Source organism: Gossypium hirsutum, chromosome A03 (genome assembly GCF_007990345.1).
Source record: "Gossypium hirsutum isolate 1008001.06 chromosome A03, Gossypium_hirsutum_v2.1, whole genome shotgun sequence".
NCBI lineage: Eukaryota > Viridiplantae > Streptophyta > Magnoliopsida > Malvales > Malvaceae > Gossypium > Gossypium hirsutum.
In genome coordinates this window covers 112,993,525-113,007,674 of record NC_053426.1, presented here as the reverse complement: position 1 = coordinate 113,007,674, position 14,150 = coordinate 112,993,525, and the positions used below count along the sequence as shown (strand labels likewise).

At 31.3% G+C, this 14,150-nt stretch overlaps 2 protein-coding genes across 2 annotated transcripts; both read left to right on the top strand.

The window, feature by feature from the left end:
- Positions 1-727: 727 nt before the first annotated feature.
- Positions 728-5,802, top strand: LOC107939383 (protein ROOT HAIR SPECIFIC 17). Its single transcript, XM_016872713.2, has 10 exons — positions 728-1,047; positions 1,175-1,225; positions 1,386-1,476; positions 1,718-1,794; positions 2,292-2,380; positions 2,476-2,659; positions 3,222-3,403; positions 3,518-3,620; positions 3,714-4,045; positions 4,459-5,802. The coding sequence occupies exons 1-10, from the start codon at positions 793-795 to the stop codon at positions 4,883-4,885; spliced, it is 1,791 nt and encodes a 596-aa protein (XP_016728202.1). The 5' UTR covers positions 728-792; the 3' UTR covers positions 4,886-5,802.
- Positions 5,803-6,793: 991 nt separating this feature from the next.
- LOC107939390 (protein HIGH CHLOROPHYLL FLUORESCENCE PHENOTYPE 244, chloroplastic) lies at positions 6,794-9,942 on the top strand. The gene is made up of 8 exons (XM_016872720.2): positions 6,794-7,067; positions 7,155-7,393; positions 7,999-8,097; positions 8,172-8,366; positions 8,763-8,855; positions 8,951-9,046; positions 9,399-9,539; positions 9,615-9,942. The coding sequence occupies exons 1-8, from the start codon at positions 6,911-6,913 to the stop codon at positions 9,789-9,791; spliced, it is 1,197 nt and encodes a 398-aa protein (XP_016728209.1). The 5' UTR covers positions 6,794-6,910; the 3' UTR covers positions 9,792-9,942.
- The last annotated feature ends 4,208 nt before the right edge of the window (positions 9,943-14,150 follow it).

The following is a 14,150-nucleotide window of genomic DNA, read 5'->3' as shown; positions in this document are numbered from 1 at the left end:
TTTTTTAAAATTGTTAAATTATTAAGACAAATTTTAAGGATATCATATCACCACATTTATATAGAAAAAAATTATTAAGACAAACTTTATTTCTATAAATAATGTAAAAACCGAGAAGAAAACGCATTTTTGTTCTAAATTGAATTTAAATTAGAAAAAAAGAAAATGTTAAAATAATTATTATTTATGAGAAAAATTAATATTTAAATATATTTTAAGCTAAATATTAGATCAAAAAACAAATTGATTTTTACTCTTAAAAATTGAGTCTTATACATAAAAATGAGGTACACATGACATACCATATGTCATTATCTAGTTATTTCGTCAACTACCTTAATTTTTAACAATGCAAATAGTTTAGCAAATTGGTTGTTTTGTTAAAATCTTACTCATTTATACTATTAAAAATAAGTCTTTGTACATCGACATGAAGTATACATGACACCTTAAGTGTAATTGTCTGGTTAGTCCGTCAATCATGCCAGTTTTTAACAGTAAAATAGATGATGATTTTAATCAAAAGGACTAATTTACTCTTTAATTTAATATATAATAATACTTTGATATTTTTTAATAAAGGGGTGAAATGCAATTTCAGTATTAGTATAAGGGTTTTTATGATAAAACCTTAAAAAAACAGAAAAAGAAAAATATATTCTATTCTTACCAAGGTTTACGCGCCATTAGCGTTTGCTGCGAAGTATAAAGAAAAAAAATCCCCTTTTTTAATTCGAAAAAGAAAATACAACAAAATTTTTTTTTCCAAAAACATATTTACATGAAAATATTATGATGCTGACGAATCTGAAACAGCTTATGTTCTCTCTGAAAATGAAACGAAAGAAGAGAGAACGTAACAATATCCTCCTGCACGGTTCAAATGATATTTGCGTCGAGCTTAATCGGATTCTATGGCGGAAACGGCACCGTATCTTCTCCCTCGTATCCTTCGTCTCCGGTTGTCTCATCCTTTTATTGTTCGCCGTCTCGGTTTTCTCTCCTCCTCCCGCCGCCAACCTTCTCTTCCTTCCTCCGCACTATTTGGTACGTACCACGTCACATTTTTCGCCATTCATGCGTTTTCCTTTTCTAACTTTAAGAAATAAAATAATATTGTTTTTCATGTGCTTTTTATTTATGTTTTTGTGCTTTGTTTTTTCTTCCGGTTTAGGCGAGGAAAGAAATAGCGGCCGTGGAGTCCAACGCGGTGTTTCAGGTTCCGGTACGGTTTTCATTTTTTCTTTATTTCTTTTTCATTTTTGTGTAAGAGCGTAATGTTATTTTTTTTTCTGATTTTTTGTTTTGTTTTTGAGTTTGTTGACTTGTTTGGATCTTAAAATCGGATTTGAATTTGATTTAAGTTAATTTTGTCGTATGTTTAGACAATTGGAGGAGATTTAGATCGTGGTTTATGGAGTACGAGTCGATCAAAGGTCTATTATGGATGCAGTAACGCCTCTAACAAGTTTCAAAGTAAAGTAGTTCCAATTTTGAATTCTTCATTTTCATTTTTTTGGTTCTGATATAGAAATCTGGATTTCTTTACCTATTTTGAATTGGCTTTAAAATTGAATGCCGCCTCTGTTATTGAACTTTAAAAAGAAGAACTGGTTTTAGGCGTTTCTTCATTTATTAGAATATATATATACATATTTTCATAATGACTTAAGCTACCTTATTGATGGTTACTTAGCAATGTTATCCATTTTTTCAGCTGCTGATATGAAAACATATCCCAACCGGTACTTATTGATCTCCACCAGTGGAGGGTTAAATCAACAAAGAACAGGGGTAAGTTACCTTTCATTGCCTTCTTGCCTACATCTTTTGGGTGGTAAAAGTACTATGGATATGTAGTAGAAGTTAGATTGCATTTTGCTCTCTTTACTCAAAAAATGGGCAAATTACTCCATATATGTTAGTCCTTTCTGTTAAAAATTTCATCTATTTTTACTTTTCAAAATTGGCATGGCTGACAAAATAACTAGATTGTTTTATATGGCGTGTCATGTGTACCTTATTCTAGCATTTAGGGACCAGTTTTTAACAATAAAAATGGATGTAATTTTTAATAGAAGGATTAGTTTGCTCTTTAATCTAACATGTAGGGACTGGCTTACCCATTTTTTAATTAAGAGGGACAAAATGCTATCAGACTTCTAGTACAAGGGCGTCCATGGTCCTTCTACACTTTTGGGGCTCATAACGGTCATATATAAGGACACAGTGTAAAGGTAGCAAGTTTTACATATATGTTGCTCATAATTTTACAACTTTTGTGGCTACAGATTGTAGATTCTGTTGTTGCAGCATATATTCTAAATGCAACTTTGGTTGTTCCTAGGCTGGATCAACGTTCCTATTGGAAAGATGCCAGGTCTGCTGTTGACATCCTTTGTTTAAAATCTAAAACCAGGGGCATATAGTTTTATGTTCTATATATTTTATATGGTATGGGGTTATTGGATGCAGTGGTTTTGCTGAAATATTCAATGTCGACCGGTTCATTTCATCGCTCTCTCGAGATGTCAAAATAATCAAAGAGTTACCACTCAAGGAAGGTAAACCTTGGATACCACGTCGCATGGCTGTTCCGAGGAAATGCAATGAGAGATGTTATCAGACTCGTGTTCTACCTGTTCTAACTAAGAAGCAAGTAAGTAATAATACCCTCTAAATTTCCTGTTTTGGTAGAAAAACAGAACATATAACGGAGTTGCAATTATGGAGGCAAACATTAATGTTAGAAAACCAGTAATCCATAAAGACAAGGCATTGGTTTAAAAGGCTTCAGTGGATTGTAGACATATAGTATTAATGTCATATGTTGAAGGATGATCTTTGATCTTTCTTTTCATATGTTAAAAGTAACTATGATGGTCTATTTGGACTTGAAACAAGCATAATATTTGAAATCTGACACTAAGTTCCACTTATGTATTATATATGTTTTGGCAGAAAAAAACATAACATATCAGTAAGTTGCAATTGTGGAGACGGGCATAATGTTAGAAAACCAGTATCCATAAAGACCAGGCATTGATTTACAAGGCTTCAGGGGCCTTTCTGGACATATAGTATTATGTCATATGTTGAAGGATGATCATTGATCTATTTTTTCATATGTTAAAAGTAACTATAATGGTCTATTTGGGCTTGAAACAAGCACAAAATTTGAAATATGACAATTTCTTCCCCGTTCTTTTTTCATGTTGCAGGCTATTGAGCTTAGAAAATTCGATTATCGGCTTTCGAATAGGTTGGAAACTGATTTACAAAAGCTTAGATGTAGGGTAAATTACCATGCTTTAACATTCACAGATCCCATTCTTGAAATGGGTAAACTCTTGGTTGAAAGGATGAGGATGAAAGCTAAGCATTTTATAGCATTGCACTTGAGGTAAAAAGGCACTCTTTTGTTAATCATATTGTGCATGGCTGTATTCAGTTTTGTCGTTACCGTAAAAAACGCAAGGACTTCATTAATGCAGGTTTATATGTCGTTTTTCCATAGGTTCGAACCTGATATGCTTGCATTCACCGGATGTTATTATGGTGGAGGAGATAAAGAAAGGAGGGAACTTGGGAAAATCCGGAGGAGGTGGAAAGCTTTACATGTAAGGCCGTATAAACTGTTAAACACACATATTCAAATCTAAATAAGATGATTCTAAAGCATTTTAACATGTTTATGTTGACATGAACCGTAGGCGAGCAACCCGGAAAAGATGAGAAGGCAAGGCAGATGTCCGCTAACTCCAGAGGAAATTGGTTTGATGTTGAGAGCATTGGGGTTCGGAAGTGACGTTCACATTTACGTGGCGTCCGGTGAAATATATGGAGGTGAAGAGACGTTAGCCCCACTCAAAGCATTGTTCCCTAATTTTCATTCGAAAGAAACTATAGCCACTGAGGCGGAGTTAGCACCCTTTTCAAGTTTTTCCAGTCGAATGGCCGCATTGGATTACATTGTTTGCGACGAAAGCGATGTTTTCGTCTCGAACAATAATGGAAACATGGTTAGAATGATAGCTGGTCGAAGGTAAGCAAACTCTTTTCACTACTTTTGCATGTCACACAGTAGAAGTATTATAGAAGCCCCTATATTAAGTTAGATTGTATTTTACTTCTACTTAAAAATTGAGTACATTAATTTCTATACATTAGATCAAAAAGCAAATTGTTCTTTTCTATTAAAAATTTCATTTATTTGTACTTTTAAAAACTAGCGTAGTTAATGAAATAACCTAACCATGACATATGGTGTGTCACGTGCCAATTTGAAATTTTTAGCAGAATGACTAATTTATTTTTTGATTTAAGATATAAAGATTAATTTGTCCATTTTTAATAAATGAGCAAAATGAAATCAGAATTTTAGTACAAAATATACTTTTACCAATGTCATACTTGTTTGTTTCCCTTTTGTTTCTAAACATGTTTCTTTTATTACAGGAGATACTTCGGACATAAACCAACAATCCGACCAAACGCAAAGAAACTATACAAATTGTTCATGGCACGAAACAACATGACATGGGAAGAATTTGCTACTAAGGTTCAAGCTTTTCAAGTAGGTTTCATGGGAGCACCAAAAGAATTGAAACCAGGTAGAGGTGAGTTCCATGAAAACCCGACTAGCTGTATATGTGAAACTAAAGGAACCGAAACTATTCAAAAAGAAACACAAGAAGAAGACCATGAAAATGACAACAATGGAAGAGATACAGCTGAAGTAAATGATGAACAAGATCCTATTGAGGAAGATCTAGATTGGATCGAAGATGATTATTCAGACAACATTAAAGACCTGCCTGATACAGACAGCAATGTATTAACAAAACAAGAACAACCTGAAGTGGAAGAGTTATTTTCAGATTAATGAAAGACCAGGTTTGGGAATTTCGTAATGAGCCTTTTTTTTTGTTCCCTCCCCTTAAAATTCTTTGGAATTTTTTTGGTAAAAACTAACTTAGAGACCCTTTATTAAGAATTGGATTATATTTTGCTCCTTTTCTCAACAAACTGTAAATTAGTCTTTTTACTTTAGATCAAAGAATAATTGGTCCTTTCTGTTAAAAATTTCATCCATTTCACGTGAATCTCATTCTAATATACAAGGAATAGTTTTAAATAATAGAAATGGATGAAATTTTTAATAAAAGTATCTGTTTGCTGTTTGATCTAATGTATAAAGATTAATTTGCGCATTGTTTTGAGTAGAGGAATCAAAATACAATCTGGTTCCTAATTCAAAGGTGTTTATGGTACTTTTACCGAATTATTTTACTATCATAAGTTGGAGAAAATGGAGGTTGCTGCCGTGGACAGAGATATTTCACTGTCTGTGTAGATAAAAAAGGCCAGGTCGGGCGTGGACAATGGCAATGAACAAATGGAGGTTTAGGGCATAACGGTTTCTGTATATGTTGGCGGTGAGGAGTAGAACAAGGAACTTGTTGCTTTTTATTACATTATCGTGTTGGACGAATTTATGCCGTAAGGCAAAAATGATGATGGATCACTGTATGGGGTTAGTGCAGTTGTTAAGTTGTATCTTTTTTTACCCGGTTTACTTGAAGAAAGAAAGGGAAAAAAAACAAAATAATAGATAATAAAAGGAAAAAGGAAAAAAGGTTCCTTTGTTATAATGTTCTACTGCAAGGCAGATATGGAAAGTACAGCAAAAGAAAAAAAAAATGTAATTGATGGAATAGTAGGGATATTCATTATTCAATAGTTTTTCTTTCTTTGTGTTTGTACTTTGTATATATACTTTTAAAAGATGTACTTGGTTTATATTTCTAATCTCTTTTTCATCTATAACATTTTTATTTTATAATGTTATTAGTTGGTGTAAATTAATAATATCGTTCCTTACTTTGGGTATAGAATAGCTTTAAAACTCGTAACTAATATCTACTCTCTTAATGAGTTTAAAGAATACGAAAGATAGATACTATACTCGTTCGGATAGATACCTTTAGAAATAAATTTTTTTATAATATATCAATTCATTATTTAATGTTAGTGTAGTAATCACTTAAATTTTAAATCATGTTTAATCGAGAATAAGTTACAGCCTGTTCGGTTAGAAATGATGACGGTTTTGCTACTATCGGAAGATTTGCATGTGATCACAATGGAGAGTGGATCATCGGTTTTAGCAGATATTTAGACATGTACATGGTTGTTGACGCCAAACTTTAGGGTATCATAAATGGTTTGAAATTTACTCTGCAATGGGGTTACGATAGTGTTCTAATATGGACGAATAGTCTTGAAGCCGTTGATGAAATTCAAGACGTATCTTTGGGGTTCTAATTTGACTCTTGAGAATTCACCAATTAGTGGACTCAGTAAAATATTAAAAAATTTAATATATCTCTCGTGAAGAATATAAAATCGTAAATGAAATTATCAAGATAGTTCGAGATAAAAAATTAGGTCTTAGAATATTTGAAAATTCTCTTATAGAGAAATTAGCCTAATTACTTTCGTCTAATCAATTTCTATTCACTAAAAAAAAAACTTCTACTTAATTACTTCATTATTTGACATTAAAATCTTAATGCTCGGGTTTGACTTTCACTTTTCTAAATTATCTGCAAGTTGTCTTCGATTTGAATTGCTTAATTCAGTTATAAATTATAATTGTTATGAGTCTTATGTATTTATAGTTTATTATTTTAAATATTTAGCTGAAACGACACCGTTGCAGATGTCATGAGTTAAGGAGGAGGAGCGCCAACCAGAAAGTATACGTGGCATAAATGATAAATCGTAATCCACTTCAAATGAAACGACGTGGCAATATTCATATCCATAGTTTCCCTTTTCTCTCTCCACAAAACAACAGGGCAGCAAAGCAAAACCCAAAGCAGCAAAGCAAAGCAAAAAACCAGCAATGGCGTTGAGACTCCCCACTCAGCTAGCGACTCGTGGCACATTCCACCATCACCATAACAACAACTCCAAATCTACAACGACCGCCGCACTGTCATGGCGGCGGACGCTATCGCCGGACACTCCGCTGATCCATTCTTCCACCTCTCTCACCACCAGTAAGCATTCAATTTCTCCCACTTTTCTTCGAATTCTAATGCTATTTTGAATTTTCATCTCGATTATTCTTGTTCTTTTGCTGGCAGAGAAATCGTACGTGCAACAAATGGTGACGTGCAGTGCCAGTGGAAGTACTCAGGCGGTGAATTTGGCTCCGGGGACTCCCGTCCGACCGACTAGCATATTAGTGGTTGGTTCCACCGGAACTCTTGGAAGACAAATCGTGAGACGTGCACTCGATGAAGGTTACGATGTTAGGTGCCTTGTTCGGCCACGCCCCGCGCCTGCCGATTTTCTCCGTGACTGGGGCGCCACCGTTGTCAACGTAAATTCTTGATCTATTTATAATTTCAGTCCCTCTACTTAAGTTAAATTTGAGATTTAATTCCTCTAACATGTTAATCCTTTATTTTTATAATTTTATTAAGGGATAAATATTAAATTTATATATGAATTTTGCTCTAACATGTAATTTGATAGATGACACACATCTAATGAAATGAACACATGCATTTATTTTCATATAGGATTAATATAATTTTTTGTGTACAATATATCAACCATTTTAACTGTATAATGTTGTTAATGATTTGTGAAAAAAGTATCAAATCAAAGTTTCATATATAAAATCATACAAAATGAAAGTTGATGCATGACGCATGGGGCCAAAGTTTTTGTATAATTTTGATATTTATCCCTTTTATTAATAGGTTCAAATAGATAACACCATTAGTTATTGTGATATTTTTATTGTTATTATTAGATCTCCTAATTTGAGCAAACTAAATATCGTTAAATTAAATTAGAGAGATTAAATTTCAAATTTAGTATAATAGAGGGATTAAAATCTTAATTAGACCAAAAACCTTATAATTTGGTATGCCTTTTAAAATTTGGCCTTCTAGTGCATGTTATTCATTTTTTGAGCAGGCAGACCTTAGTAAACCAGAGACAATACCTGCAACATTGGTTGGTATCCATACGATTATCGATTGTGCCACCGGCCGTCCAGAAGAGCCCATCAAAACGGTACGGTTGAACGATTTGATGGTTAAAATTTGCTCAAAACTTGAGATTATCTAATTTTCATGTGTTCTGTTTAGGTAGATTGGGAAGGAAAAGTTGCTCTTATACAATGTGCAAAAGCAATGGGGATTCAGAAATATGTTTTCTTTTCTATTCATAATTGTGATAAGCATCCTGAAGTTCCACTAATGGAGATCAAATATTGTACCGAAAAGTTCCTTCAGGATTCCGGCTTACCCCACATCACGATCCGGCTATGCGGTTTCATGCAAGTAAATGTCATCTATAACTCAATCTTTGCAGATATGTATACGTACATATGTGTGTGTATATGTGTATGATGTATATATGTATGTGTGTGTGTGTGTAAAGTTCCTTCAGGATTTCGGCTTACCCCACATCACAATCCGGTATGCGGTTTCATGCAAGTAAATGTCATCTATAACTCAATCTTTGCAGAAATGTATACGTACATATGGATGTGTGTGCAATGTATGTATGTCTGTGTGTGAGTGCGCGTGCGTATGTATGTATTAATTAAAGTATAGAAACATGATTTCTTGGAAGAACCAGTATGTCAGTATGATGGAATTACTGTATGTGTTTGAATCACGTTTCCTTTTGTATATAAGCTGTATTGTTGTGAATGGTTGTTGCCAATTTGTTAGGGGCTTATTGGCCAATATGCAGTACCTATATTGGAAGAGAAGTCCGTGTGGGGGACAGATGCTCCGACAAGAATCGCTTACATGGACACACAGGTTGGTTTAGACATGCATAACTTGTACTGTGGATCGGTTTCTTGTATATATGGCATGGGATTTCGGTATTTGATTTGGTTTTCTTTTGGTTTTAGGATATTGCTAGGTTGACATTTATAGCTTTGCGGAACGAGAAGTTTAATGGAAAGCTTCTCACGTTTGCCGGTCCTCGTGCTTGGACAACTCAAGAGGTATATGAGAATCTTTATTGTTGCTGCTCTTTTGCACTGTGACTATTTCTGGTGAACAATTTTGAAGATAGTGTAACGTTTTAGCTTTCGTATCATCGGTATCTTAAGATATTTTGGACTTTTTACGTTAACATATATTGTATCATTAATGTCTCGGGATCTTTCGTGCTCCATGATTATTTCCGGTGATTGGTTTCAATTTTCAAAGATAGTGCTGTGAGATCTTTTGAACTTGTTAGGTAAACATATTGCCATTCCTATAGGAAATCAAGATCGAGTGTTTCTGAGTGCTCTGATAATCGAACTGTCGGACAAAATCCGTTTATATTATTTTGTATTAAATTTTCTTAAGGTGATAGCATTATGCGAGAGACTTGCGGGGCAAGATGCAAACGTTACCACAGTTCCAGTTACCATCTTAAGATTTACACGCCAGTTGACTCGGTTTTTCGAGTGGACAAATGATGTTGCTGATAGATTGGCATTTTCAGAGGTAAAATGAATGGTCACTCATCATCTTGCTTTAGATCCTTTTAAGGGGTGTACTAATGTCGTGTGTGCATTACAGGTTCTTACAAGCGATACGGTTTTCTCGGCTCCGATGACAGAGACTTACGAACTTCTCGGTGTCGATGCGAAAGATATAGTGTCACTGGAAAAGTATCTTCAAGATTACTTCACAAACATTTTGAAGAAACTGAAAGACATCAAAGCTCAATCAAAGCAAACCGACATCATATTTTGAAAGCAAAAACAAACTACTTGTAATTATAGTGTAACTTGTGATTACAAAATTTAGACAGCCCTTTTCTTTTAATCCCTAAGAGGTTCGATTATACCCAAATTAAAATGGTCAATTGGCCAGATCGGTTTTGAATCCGAGTTAATAGTTTTAAGTTCGACTTACTTTATGTTTGGGTAATTTGGGTTTGATTCATTCGGGTTTGTTAGTTAGGTTATTAGGGTTTAAATTTAAGTTATTTTAGATTATTGAGTAAACTACAAAAATAATCATTTTTATTTGTTTCAAATTATATTTTAGTCATTTATGTTTGAAATGTTATGTTTTAGTTACTTACGTCGTCGTTTTGTTACGAAGTTGTCACTCTACCTATAAGCTCAGTTACCTCTCTAATAGTAGTCTTACATGACAGTCCAAATGGGTTTAAAATGTTAACTTAGATGTCTTATATGGCAGTCCAAATTAAATTTATTTAATTAAAAACTTATTTTCATCCAAGCAACTGGATATTCAAGTTAGTATTTAAAATCTATTTGGACTGTCACGTAAGACTGTTGTTAGGGAGGTAACGGAGTTGAATTGTAGAGTGGTCACTTCATAACAAAATGATAATATAAGTGACTAAAACATCATTTGAGGTAAATAAAAATGATTATTTTTATAGCTTATCCTAGATTATTTGCTTGTGTTATGTCGGATTCTGATTATTTTAAATTTGAATCATTTTCAATTTCGAGTTAAGGGATAAGTAATGTTAATTTTTTATCAAATCAAATAAAACATATTTAAAATGAGCCTAAAATGGACTAATTTGAATGGGCTTTTTCCAAATGGAACAAGTGTAAATCTAGTTAAGAACTCCAAATAATGAAATTGGAAGATTGCAAAGCCCGGAATGCCAAATTTTTTAGATCTGAAAATTCATAACTTCTCAAAATAATATGAATAGTTAAACATTGAAAAAATGAATACATTAATACATAAATTCGATAATTATTTAGTATATTGATAATGTATTAAATATGAATTCTTATTAAATTTATTTATTTTATTTACACTTAGGCTCATTTGATGGTGAAGTCAAGAGGGCTTGCTGGAGCTCCCAATCTCCCTTAAAATAAAAAATCTTTTATTTAAGTCTTTTTATAATTTATAAAATTTTAAATTATAAAAATTAATTTAATCTTTTAAAATTATAAAATTATATTTTTATTATTATAAAAATATACAAATTAATTTTAACTCCTCTAAATCAATTTTTGACTTCGCTACTGAATCATTATTATTCTTTATTTAAAAAAAAAAATGGATTCTGAGGTGCTTTCAACTCAACTTTCCCACATTCCTGTAAGGCCATGAATATGATGAAAATCTCTCACTATTCTTCTTTTTGGCTTTTGAAACAAATTGGTGGTAGGACAGACAGTGTATGTATATTCTCATTTTCATTCCTCACATCAATCATGCCTTATTTTCACTAATTTAATAAAAAATAATTCAGATCGAATATTAAATACAAATATTTGTTGAATACGAGTATATTTATTGTTTTTAAGAAAATTCTAATATGTTAATTTATTAATTAGCTGGTGAATAAATATAAGTATTATTTTATAATTTTTCATAATTAAATAATAAAAAAATTATTAATAGTTAAATAACTATTAACATAATTTATCACATAGAATTTACTTAAAAATTCAATAAATCTAGTTTGAATGGTAAGGTGAAGGGGGAGGTTTTAACAGAGAAAGTGAAAGTGATTGTTGTGACTGTGACTTACTTTTCTATGTGCACATACATACATAGCTTCTTTTGTATTATATATAGTTTTTACTTAAAAAAAGGTACTGTGCTTAGTATTACTTTTTTTAGTCACATGCTTTGCTTTTGCCCTCACTTCCATCAAAGTTTTCAAAATCTTATTGGAAATCAAACCTATTTGGTTTTTCAATTAATTTATATTATTTAATTAAATAAATTATTAAAAAATAAAAAAATATATTATTAAGTTAATAATTGATTTAATCAACTTTTTAGTTTAAATTAACTATTCAAATAGATACACCAACTAATTCTTTGTCTGGCCGATCGGTCCAATTTAAATTATCATGCTATCTATTTTATTTTGATACAATGTTTCATAATTATATGTTAAAAATATTTTTTTATAAATTACAATTAAGATTGATAATTAAAATATATTCGAACTTAAATTGGAATACATTTAAACCGAATCTACAATCAGTGAAACTTTAAATAAATAGTATTTATATGTAGTAAAATTCAAACTTCAACCCTCAAAATTTTATAATCTCGGAATATAAAAAATAAAATAAAATATATTAGAGATGTGTGACCCGAATCTCGTTTGATCCGGCATGAAAAGTTCGAAGTGCAATTAACTTGTTAAAAAAATAAAATAGAGAGGCAAAATAAGGGATCTGTGGTGGGCTATGGTCTCGGGCCTACGAATCATGCCACTCAAGTTGAATCCGTATAGAATTATATTTTTTCTATTAGATATTGATTATAATAGGGTTGTTTAACTCTTAAAATGTGTGTAATCGAAAATCTCTAGTATTGTTGTTTTCAATATTAGTGAATTTCTCTTTATCTGCCCATAGTATTTTCTGATAAAAATATTTTCTGTTGAATCCAAGTGTTTTTTTTTCTCTTTGCTTTACTATTATAATATAACAAAATTTGATGATTTGAAATCTAAAATCTAAATTTCTATTAACTTTAGATGATTACTTTTTTGTACTTACAGTGGCTCATTATTAATACATTAATATTTACTGTAAATTCTTCCATTTAATTCCCATGATTGTCTTCAATGATTGTTCTACATCAAAATTTACTTACCATTCTATGATTTTCTCAATGTGGGGACCAAACAATTGAATCCCAAATAAATTCCCTTTCCAAATTTTTTTTACTCTGCCATCTGTTATTATACATGTCAAAAATATGATTGGCTAATTCTTTACTGCCTTTTGAATACATTAAGTTCTTGGGAATTTGTTTTATTGGAGGTCTAAGTTATGGGATATTTTTGAGGGCTTTTTTCTTCTGTTAAAATAAGGATTTGATAGAGGGTTGATAAGTACAGATAATATTTCAAGAAACTCGAATTCAGTCTTGATTAGACGAATTCATCAACTGTTGGAAAAGACAATATATTGGCGTATCCTACATATGCCCAAAGAAGAAAATAAAATTTCGAGTTTCCTAGCAAAAATGGATCAGAGTAATGAAGACATCTTACTTCTATTTGAACAAACTCCTTAAGGTGTTTCAGTTTAAGACTTTGTAAACTCTTTGTTTTGTTTTATTTCCACTAAAAAAATAGATTATATTAAATATATTCACGAGTTGTTCAAGGCTCAACATTCGCAATTATACGCATGGGTCTCGCAGTTTCGTCATATGCGACTACCATATTTAGAATTTTATCTGGTTAATCCAATTTGTTAGTTTTAGTCTAGATAATATATACCATCTCTTGGTCCAATCGTATTGTGATGATTTAATTTTACTTTGTGATTCCTCGAACAGTCTGTGTTGTAATAGATACTTGTGATTATTTATACATTTATTTGTTTTACTTGTAATACTTAAAAAAAAACCGATGTGTTTGATTTTATTAAATTGGATTCAGATAACAAATTTTTTATTTTAACCAATCTGACTCAAATAAGAGTAATAAAACGAGATTTTTGAATAAACCAAACAATAACATGAGAATTTTATTTTTTTTACTTTTAAAATTGGCAATGGGCGACTCTACTTTATTTTATTTCTTGCTGCCAATGTGGTCCATTCTTGTTAATGGGACACATCAATGCCACCACCAATGATATTAAAAGTTGATAACTACTTCACTTAATATGTGAAAAACTATGTTGCTTGTCACATTTTATTTTATTTTCATAATGAGGATTGAGATCCCAAAAAGATACACAAACTTTTAAAAAAAAAAATTGAATGTATTGATTGATATTATAATATTTTAGTATTTTTATGAGTAAATTTGAATTAAATTATTTAATTCAATGTTTATAATTTTTTATTATTTAATTGTAACTCGAAATAATTTAAAGCAGAAAATTTATTAAAAAATTTCAAGGAATTAAAATGTTTATATAAACTTGATTAAATTTAAAATACAATTTTATTAGAATTATTATTCAGGAGTAATATCAAATTTGATATATTAGTGGTGAAATTTTTTAACTCTACAAGCAGACTTAAGAAACTGCAAAGTGATTTTAATTAATATTTTAAAAAATAAAAAAGACTAAATAAATAGAACACATAACGATTTCTTAAACTCGCTTGAGGAGTTAAAAATCTTTA

Bases quoted from the DNA above. Each gene is read 5' to 3' on its own strand.
- LOC107939383 (XM_016872713.2), top strand. From the start codon at position 793: ATGATGCTGACGAATCTGAAACAGCTTATGTTCTCTCTGAAAATGAAA. The intron at 1,048-1,174 runs GTACGTACCACG...CTTCCGGTTTAG, and splicing joins TCCTTCCTCCGCACTATTTG to GCGAGGAAAGAAATAGCGGC. The intron at 1,795-2,291 runs GTAAGTTACCTT...TTGTGGCTACAG, and splicing joins TAAATCAACAAAGAACAGGG to ATTGTAGATTCTGTTGTTGC.
- LOC107939390 (XM_016872720.2), top strand. From the start codon at position 6,911: ATGGCGTTGAGACTCCCCACTCAGCTAGCGACTCGTGGCACATTCCAC. The intron at 7,068-7,154 runs GTAAGCATTCAA...TTTTGCTGGCAG, and splicing joins TTCCACCTCTCTCACCACCA to AGAAATCGTACGTGCAACAA. The intron at 9,047-9,398 runs GTATATGAGAAT...AATTTTCTTAAG, and splicing joins GTGCTTGGACAACTCAAGAG to GTGATAGCATTATGCGAGAG.